General features: G+C 41.2%; 1 protein-coding gene across 4 annotated transcripts; it reads right to left on the reverse strand.

Moving 5' to 3' along the window:
* Positions 1–1,830: 1,830 nt before the first annotated feature.
* sgo1 (shugoshin 1) lies at positions 1,831–6,104 on the reverse strand. 4 transcript variants are annotated; one of them, XM_041053426.1, is made up of 10 exons: positions 5,979–6,104; positions 5,656–5,810; positions 5,264–5,472; positions 5,036–5,088; positions 4,858–4,922; positions 3,586–4,449; positions 3,360–3,470; positions 2,894–3,064; positions 2,487–2,658; positions 1,831–2,400 (listed from the first exon to the last, which is right to left on the reverse strand). In XM_041053426.1, the coding sequence occupies exons 2-10, from the start codon at positions 5,798–5,800 to the stop codon at positions 2,241–2,243; spliced, it is 1,950 nt and encodes a 649-aa protein (XP_040909360.1). In that variant the 5' UTR covers positions 5,801–5,810; positions 5,979–6,104; the 3' UTR covers positions 1,831–2,240. The 4 variants fall into 4 exon arrangements, with proteins under 4 accessions (XP_040909360.1, XP_040909362.1, XP_040909361.1 ...); XM_041053428.1 differs by having other exon boundaries at positions 5,656–5,845; positions 5,979–6,082; XM_041053427.1 differs by having other exon boundaries at positions 5,656–5,902; positions 5,979–6,074.
* Positions 6,105–9,756: the final 3,652 nt, after the last annotated feature.

Consider the following 9,756-nt stretch of genomic DNA (forward strand, 5'->3'; position numbering starts at 1 on the left):
TCCTTAGGGCTTGTCTGAAATCGTGGACTGAGATGTTGTGTGTACTCACTTTTCGTAGAAAGTCCAGAAAGCCGTTTCCCAACCGTCTGTCCAAGGTGAGCGGTGCGATGGAGACACGCGCGCTCAGGCTGTGTGCGCGAGCGTGAGCACAAAGTGGCGTCTGTGGCTCACAGGGTGGAAAGGCCCCGGGTGCCTCTGTTGCTGCATCTGAAGAACAGAGATTCACAGGCTGATACACTTGGTCTATTTCCCTCGGTGTGCTCGCACTGTCTCCATACTCACTCAGAAACTCGGTGGAAGTCTGCGTTTCGCGCACACGCGGTCTTCTCTCCTCCAAACCGGCGCGGTAATGGCGGACTCGGTGCACTGTGTAGTGGTCACAGTGGTACCGTGGTTTAGCTGAACTACGAGCTGAAACCAGCTCCAACATACGGCTCAGCGTCCGGTTTTATCAGGTTACACTTTGACTCAAAGTCCCGGGTCTTCGCCTGATGAACAACAGTACTTCACAGATTTGAATGTACTCACAACCGGCGTCTCCCTGTACACCTGTTTCTAGCGTGCTCCCGGCGGGCACCTGCCCTTTTTATGTCCCACCCCTCTAACAACCAGGTGGGTCGTCATCTCTGATTGGCTAATGATTGGCCAGTGATAACAGAGCCAGACCATAATATCACAGGCCATGTATTACGAAACAAAACATAGAAACTAAGAGTGTGCCATACTGCAAAATTTGGTATGATCCCATACCAAGTAAATACAGGGCCAGTACTGCTTATGCCAGTACCACTATCAATACTTTTTTACTCAGAAAAGCAGCTTATTTACTTTTGTGTAGGGCGGAGCAATGCGTCATAATGACGTGAATGCAATATGCAAACTTGAATAAAAATTTAAAATTTGAATTTTCATGATCACTGATCATTATCACTGCTAATCACAGCAATAATTTGTCCAATCCTATGAATGGATCTAATGTTCCTGCACCATGTCAGGACACTGGAATCCTCACAGGACTTTGTTTTCTCTTGTTTTCTTGTATGCTGATGTTTTGCACCTCACAGCTGCTCCGACGGGCTCATTTTCGGCCGATTCGGGCCTGTCAAACTACTGCTATTTATTAAAAAACCAAACATGATATCACCTAACAAATGTCACCGTCAAAACCACGAGACCTTAAGGAACACAGTGATGTATTTCTTTTTTCATCATAATGTAAAAAATGTGGACAATGCGGCAAGTTTAAAAAAAGAGTATTTTCTGCTTTTGTCCAAAAATCTTCTTCTCGATTTACATTGGAGTCAATGGAACAGATGAGAGCGACTCATGTCGGTTAAAGGCAGACTATTCAAAAATTGTGAGAAAGAAGACAGGTGTGGCTACAAAGTTGGATAATATCACTGTTGTAGAATAAAATTTGTTGCTGTAGTTGTGTGAAGGAAAAAAAAATTCTGAAACTTTTTTAAAAGCTTCTATACTCTAAGCTCCCACTCTAGGCTGGAACATTCCACAATACACACCCATAGTAAACTCTGAATTTTACCAAAATCACTCACGATCATTAAAGGGTCACCATTCAAAAACTACACAACTTAGGAAAAACACTGAATACACAGGACTTCTGTCTACAAGTTTCTAATGGTGTTTCTAGGTGAAAGTATGCCAGAGCAGTTGATGTTTGAAAAACACTGCAACTTTTTTGACCTCATCCCATTCATTCTCTATGGGAATTTTTTTTGCAGTTTTTGCACCTGAATATTCTGGAGAATGGATGAGTTATGAACTGAAATGCTAGGTGTAAGAAAAACAAGAATAACAATAGTGTGCGGTGCCACACCCCGCACCACTAATAAAGTTGTCATGTAATACAGAAGAAGATACAATTGAAGATATAAATTGTAATTTATTAGCTGACAATAATATGTCTTCAAAAAAACAGAGCTTAAGTAAGATGATGTCATAAAATTGTAAAATATGATCTTGAAAAGGAAAAATTGCCAATGCTACATGTATTTAGAGATAAAGAGGAGAGAAGAAAGAAGCATGAAACGTCACAAAATAAAATAAAAAACTGGTCACAGTCATATTAGATCACACAAATCACATCACATAAAGAAATACAAATTAAAAACATGAAAAATAAAATGAGCACTTGTCAAAACTCTTTAAAAAGAACTTTAACAGGGACAATGCCAGCCAACACTCAAAAACAAAACAAAACAAAAAAAAAGTTGCTGCTTTCAACGACATCCAACAAACGACTCATTGTATTTCTCAAATGGCTGCTGGGAGTTCATGGAATTCCTTGATTTCTTCACAGACCTCCTGTCAGACTTCTGCTTGAAAATAGGAGAACGGAGGAACTGCAAATCTGTGAACTTGTCTCCACGCCGAAGTTTCCTGTCAAGATAAGAATTGTTGAGCATTCATACAGTAAAAAACAGTGAACCACTGGCACTAAGGGCAGCATAAATAAGTGAGCTTACGCGTTAAGGGAGGGCTCCTTGTAGTCTACAACCATGGTGCAGCGCCGCTTGCGAGAAGGAGCAGGGGTGGAGCATCGTGCATCAGAGGAGAACTTCCGATAGGCTGCAGGGGACAGATTTGTCACATCACACAGACTCAAGCCCCGCCCTGCTGTCCTTACACCAAGCCCACCTGTAGAAACGTGAAGGAAGATGTGATCCACAAGAAAGAGAAAAGGAAGTAGGGAGTATGTGCAAACACCAGTGAACAGCTAAAACACAAGGGTGCAATGAAGCCAATGCATAGAGAAGTGATAAACCAATGAAAATCTGCTCAAGCCTCCCAAGTGCTCACTTATGTTGTCATAGTGATGCTGTGTGAGATTTCATTTTGACGAGCAGGTGTGTGAAGTGACAAATATACATACGTTTCTTGCATGTCTTGATCCTCTGAGGCGTTTGGTGGGGTAAAAGAGGTGGAGTGTCGCAGGAGGAATCTCCAAAATTGGACAGGACGTTGTCTATTCTCATCATCTCAGCTTCAACCAGAGGGCTGACAGGGAGCAAACAATCCTCTTCCATAACATCTCTGTGAGGCTCTGAGGCACCAGGACACAAAAAACACATCTTTAATTTACAAATTACAGCTAGCAAAAACAGATGTTCAAGACCCAAAAGGAGTCATTAGGTTGCACTAAGATGAGCTGTGTGAAGAGGTGCTTCACCAAGAGAAAAGAAAACATTAAGCAGGAAAAGTGTTTTACCAGAAAAAAAAATATTACACGCCTTATATATTGTTAATTTGATCAGATGCAATTAGTTGATGCAAACCAAAATTAATTTGTCAAGACTATAACAGACAAAAAATCAACACATTTCTGAACATTTATTCACCTTGGTGATTTTCCTGTCCCATCCTCGCAGGGTCAGGGCTGTTAGAGAAGCTAGAATCAGGGGAGTGATGGAGAGGTGCTTTTTTCTTTTCACGTTCCTCATCTCTACAGACTACAAAGCACAAAACAATGAAAGAAATTGTTTAATTATAACCATTTTAATTTCTCTTATAAGCTTTAAAATGAAATATGAAGTTGGAGTTTAAATGGCAAGCCTAAATTCTCACCTGAGATCTCCTGTTTTGGAGGGATGTTTTCTTTCTGTCTGACGACTTTAGAGGGCCGGCCTCTACGAGTGGTGATCACCTTGGTGTTGTCCGGTGAGGTCTGTCTCCTCCTGGTTTTCTGAGGGACATAAAGGCTGTCATCTGATTCAGAAGACGGCGATGTTGAGCTGGACTCATTCTGTCTGAAAGTGACAGGTGACGCTTCAGTTTGTCCTCTTTCTGGACCCTCTTCGCTGATGGGTGTGGCCGGCGGATTGTCCTCTGCCTTTGCCCTGAAAGGTGTAACATGAACCGTTTCTTCACAGTCAAAGTCAAATGTATCATTAAATCCCAGTGAGGTGTTGAGCTTATTGCCCTGTGGTGTAGGTGCCATTTTGGAACGTGTTGCTGAACGGTCACGACTCTTGGAGCGGGCTCTGGGCTTGGGATTCTCCCATGGTTTCTTTAATTGGGCACGTTCTGGTCTGCGGCCTCTCTCAGGTTTTCGTGCAGCCGGTTCTGGTTTGGTGCGGGGCTGCTCTTGGGCTTGTTTCCTGTTGGGCTGCTGCTGTTTCTTTTTTTTAGGTGGGACAGGTTCAGGGGTAGAGTGCTGAAACTCCTCAGTGTCAACAGGATCCGCTGTTTCCGGCTCTGTTCCTTGCTGCGGCTGATTTGGATTTCTATCGTCATTGCAAATAGGACTTGCAATCAAAGCTCCTAAGTCTGCAATGGGGTCCCCCTCACTCAACGACCTCTGTTCCTGTACACGCTCAGATCTTCTCCTGCTTCTTCTATCTGCGTGCCGACGCCGTACACCCACTGTAGGCGGCAAGGTAAGCTGCTTGTCACATTCAGGTTGTCCGTTCTTTTCAGAGGGCTGAGGATCTGTGAAGAAAAAGACAAAAATCAGCACTATTAACTACAATATCTTGATTTTAGGATTAGGACAAAATACTATAATATTGTGAAATAATAATCTCAAGATCTTAAGAACAGGCTATATTTACATTTGGTTGTGGATCAATTTGAGAATAACTTAATGAATGACTATGTAATAAAAATTCATGGCCTGGAAAGAATCCTTATGACAAAAATCTTTCCTCGCTTACTTTTATTTATTTCAGTTTCTAGCCGAATAAGAAGTGTTCACCAATTATACGTATATTCTGCCATACTGTTGTTTTCAAAGTCCATAGCTTCAAGTCACTAATATAAAACTACTCAGCTGACAATGAGTTAACTATTATGGTGAATCCCTAATTTGACTTGGAATATTAAAGCGTGTGTGTTTACCTGCACAAATTGGTGAGGCTTTGCATACAACGGGATCATCAAGGTTCTGGCTGGTTCTTTTTCTCCTGTACATTGCAAAGTAAGAAATACTCAAAATCCTAATACTCAGGGTGAAGGATATAATAAAATTTAATGTGATGAATTTTCAAAGTTTAAAGAAAGTTTAAAAAAAAGTTACCTTGCCGAATTCAGGCGGTGCTGAGGTTCAACATGGATGTTTGCAGGTTTAGTCTAAATCAACACACAGAAATATAACCATTGTCTTTTATAATGACACCCAATACTTTGTGTTATTTACATGATTTACTGAGTAATCTCAACAACTCTGAGCAAAACCGAGAACCCTCAAAATGTGAAACATGGACTGGATATGGACACGAACAGGCGACCTGTCTCCAAACTGTACCTCTGAGGCACTCGCTGCCAGAGCTTCCTGCTCCTTGAGCTTCCTCTTGAGCAGAAGCAGGTGAAGGAACAGAGCCTGCTGCTCTCTTTTCAGCTGCAGGATCACTGCATTGGCTTGCCTCACTTTTTCTTTCTCAGCTTGCAGTGCTACGGCCAGTGCTTTGTTGTTCAGCTGGACACCCTTCAGGATAGTGTGTGTGGAGTTAGCCCCTGGGAGAAAACATAAGCACATTATGTGTTTGTCTGAGGCAAAATCCCATCTTTATGTCGACACCATCAGCATCTTACAAATAAATTCTTCATTCAGTGAATGAATATAGCTTGATTTAAGTAACGATAACTGTGGGAGAAAGTCAAACTGTTGCCGTGCAAGTTAAGCTCTCATTTCCTCACCACTGCTTTTGTTTATCATTCTAGACCGTCCTCTCTTGGGAGCTGAGGCACTGGCCAGCCGTTTGTTCCTCTTCTCCTTCATCTTCTCCTTGATATCCTCCAGACTCTGCTGGAAGGACTTCTTCTGGGCCCGTTCTTTCACCATGGCTCAGGATCTTTGATCAGTTCAAAGCGTTTTTATGTTGTCCAGCTGGTCAACAGCATAACAAATGACTAAGCTAACGTGCTAGCAAAGTTAGCACGCTAGCTAGTGTTAACGTTAGTCAACCCTATAGGCTATATTCGCTAGCTGCTGTAGGACGTTATATTTGAAAGGAACTTACCAGCGTATTTCGCCAAGCTAGTTGTAATATAAATTAAATTTCCAACAAAATGCTTCAATTATTTACATTAGGCAGCAAAATAATCCATTTTATCTCAGCTCTCCCGGCTCTCTCGGGGAGTTGACGTTCGAATTTTGAGCCGCGACTCCTGATTGGGTAGACATTTGAGACAACGTCACTTCCTCCAACGTGAAGTGACTGTTCGCTAGATGGCGCTAATGTACAGCAGAAAATAAACTACATTTCCCTGCAGAGGAGGTGTAACTCATTTGATATTCGTTATTCGTCTCCTCACTCTGGCCCTCTGAGATTAAACAGTTGACTACAACGCTGCACACCGGATATCTAATTATAATTCTTGGTGCTTCAGTCAGACTCTTTTCACCTTTTTTTCCAGTCTGTCTGTTTGTTTGTAGGAAACAAAGCAAAGTGGAGAACATGCACCATTTGGAAAAGGAGGTATAGCACATTTCTTTAAAAATGGAATTACGTTAATAGACATCAAGGGTCAGGCTTATTCAGGCCCTCCAAAATGACTGAATGAGTATTTATAATTGACTGCTGGAGATAACAGCCTGAGCGGTGCCTTATAAAGTGCTCTGCTGCATGTGGATGGAGCTGATAATTGTGTTAATCTAAAAGCCCACAGACAGGCAGTGTATGAGTTTTATTCCTTGAGGTTTTGCTGAAACTCTTGTGGCTCAAACTTAGATACCACAATAGCTCAGAAAGCAAGTCCATTATTAGATTAATGCAACATTTAATTTGAACTAATAAGCACTCTGACATTATGCTCCAGTGTCCAGCATCCTTGCTTCTTATGTGTTTCATTTTGTTTTATTTTATTTTAACATAGGGCCTGTATACACACATATGCCTTCATGCAGACACAACTGTCTGTCTTAAAACCTTGCCTCAGTGCCATAAGTACCCATTCCTACCCTTCTCAGGTTCTGCTCAATAAATGTTCCATAAATATTGGATTACAGTGAATACCTCGTCATGATCTCATTTACTTTCCCAAGTCAAAGTCAAACAGGCATGTCTTAACTTGGCAGTGTGCAGGGAATAAACCTGCACCTTTCCTGCATGGCACTGCAGCTAATGTAACATCCATTTGGACCTCTTGTCAGTGACGATCCAAGAAAGAGTCCATGACAGCCTACTGGATGGCATATTGAGGCTACAGAAAGGGTTTTGGTAAGGCTTGGGTGTTGTCAGTGTCACCCTCTGAAAACAAATGACTTCAGCTGGGTGCCTCAGCTGTAAAACACGCCTGTACTTTTGGCTGAGACTCTCAAGGAAAGTATACGGACAGTTCTTGATTTAGCTTACTTTTCTCACAGATGTTCTCAATAGGATTATTTCCACATTTCTTATGTAAGGATATGTAGCAGTTAAGCTTTATTACAAACAAAATAAATAAAAAATTTATTACAGTTAAAAATCCCACATAAACTCCAGCTAAAATCATACGTTCTTTTTATGACCTTTTACTGTGGACTAGGGGTCTGAATAAGTGTTGTAGGTATAAGTGCTCTGTTACTAAGTGAGCCATACAAACCTGTAATGACTCACTGTTTTAATAATAAGATCACTTCTGTTTACCTAAAAGGTGTATTATTCTTGCTAAAAGCAAGTAAATGTTACAGCTGTTCCTTCACAGCAGGCAAATAGTGAGTGGCGTGTTTTGTGTGTGAGCGTTTTTGTGAGTCTGTCTGTATGAGAAAGAAAAAGAGATGTGGTGGGAGTGTGGGGGGAAACAGAGAAAGTCAGACAGAAAGACAGCCAGAGGGACTCCACAGGTTTTAGCTCAGCTTGCTTTAATGGACAAATCCATCACACAGTCATTTCATGCCACCCCTGACTATCCACGTCTCAAACGCCTGGAGGGAAACTTATTATCACAGGTACAGGAAAAAGACAGAATAGGAGGGACTGAAAATAAAAATGGAGCGAGTGTTGTGGCACCTAGAGAAATTAAGGCAAAATAAAGATGACTTTGGATGTCAGCACAGATAAAGACATCGCCTTTTTTAGTGTAACAGTGGCTACTGCAAATGTTTTTATCTACGGATGGGATACACTGATATCATTATTAAGAGATCACAAACTCATCTCTGTCCAGTCGGATTTCTAGCTCACACGTCTCTGTCCAGACAGTCTGACTGGCCAATGAAAAGATCATCTGCTTTTCTACCAGATGAAAAGTATTAGCTTTAATCTGTGCACTCGCCTCAGCTGGAGCCAAAATACACAGCCCTACTTTTTAATATGGAAAATGTGCGTATGGTGCCATACGCACAATTTATGGTAATGAAATCATAACACAGGTTGTGTAATCAACCCCAAAAGCAAACTATAAGACAGAAACAACTCAGGAAATCAGATTATAGTTTGTCTTATGGATCTTAGATTGGTGAGGAAGTGTAGGATGGATAACCAGGTTGCTATTTACATCCTTACTATATATTTTTTTAGTTTATTTGACATTACAAGGAGAACATCATGGCACAGTGTCCAAGACTTATCTGCATTATGATCCTTGATGTAAAGATAGCAAAGATGCAGGAGACTGTGAAAGTGAAATACTAATGATATACCAACATAATTAAAAAACTATATCACTGTCAATAAAAATCACTCCAAATCAGATACGAAAAAAGATTATATAAAAGAATACAAATTTAAACCAGTGTGATGAGCTCACCCTTCCAATAATCATGTAAGCCTGAATTGTAAGTTAATTTTGAATTTGCAATAACTACTTATTTTACTGTGCAAGGATCACTTTTCTTTCACCAGAGAACCTATTTCCCCTGTTGGTGTTAAACCTTGACAGATACAAGTCTGCATCACAGACCCAAATCTGGTGGGTATGGTTGTCAATCAGACTTACGTTTCACAGTGTCTTTTCCAAATAATACCTCAAATGCTCCCGGAACCAACACTAGAACACAATTTGTTATCTAATTAACAAAGTGAGCATATTCAGAGGGAATATAAAGAGAACCATCCTATATATTTGAATATTGCAGAAAGATTCTAACATGGCATTTTTTCCCTCTGTGGATGTAAGGATGGCCAGTCTCTGCATTGCTAACAAGCCAAACTGAAGGAGCACTCCTTTACCAGCACTTCTCTTTGAATCCAGACAACAGTCGCACTGAGCCACAGACACACAATTGGCACTCTGTGGGATGCAGTTTGGTCATTATGCCTTACAGCCTGCTCTTGAACACCCTGCTGAGTCATTTACTTCACAGCTAACATCCCGTCCGTTCACTGATCTGTTACTCCGTGCCAAACTGCTGCACTGCCTCCACAGGCCCGGAAAGCCTCACAGGGACTAAACAAAGTGGTACTGCAAGAGCAACAGTAGATACCTAGGAGAGACGACTGTGTCTGAACTTTCAACTTTTGCTCCCTGGACAGCTGGGGAAGAGACAGATGGTGCTTGTGCCATGGTTCCCCTCTGCCTGCTCACCTTTTGCCTACCCACTAGAGCTGGAGAAACACAACTCCCACAGTGCAGCTTGTACAGGTCTTGTTGACTTATTATCTGAACTGTCAGCCTTTAGATATACAGCTCTTTTAACAGGTTTAAGATGCAGGATTTCTGTTTGTCAAATGGTCTCTGGATGAGTTTCTGAATGAGTCAGTCAAATATGGTGAAAATACTTACTATAATTTATTAATTATTTGGTTGTTTTTCAGTGAGATTATATACATGTATTTGCTTTCTCGTCAAGAATAAAACCAAACATTCATACGTGTC

The sequence above is a fragment of the Toxotes jaculatrix genome, chromosome 13, assembly GCF_017976425.1.
Source record: "Toxotes jaculatrix isolate fToxJac2 chromosome 13, fToxJac2.pri, whole genome shotgun sequence".
Classification (NCBI taxonomy): domain Eukaryota; kingdom Metazoa; phylum Chordata; class Actinopteri; family Toxotidae; genus Toxotes; species Toxotes jaculatrix.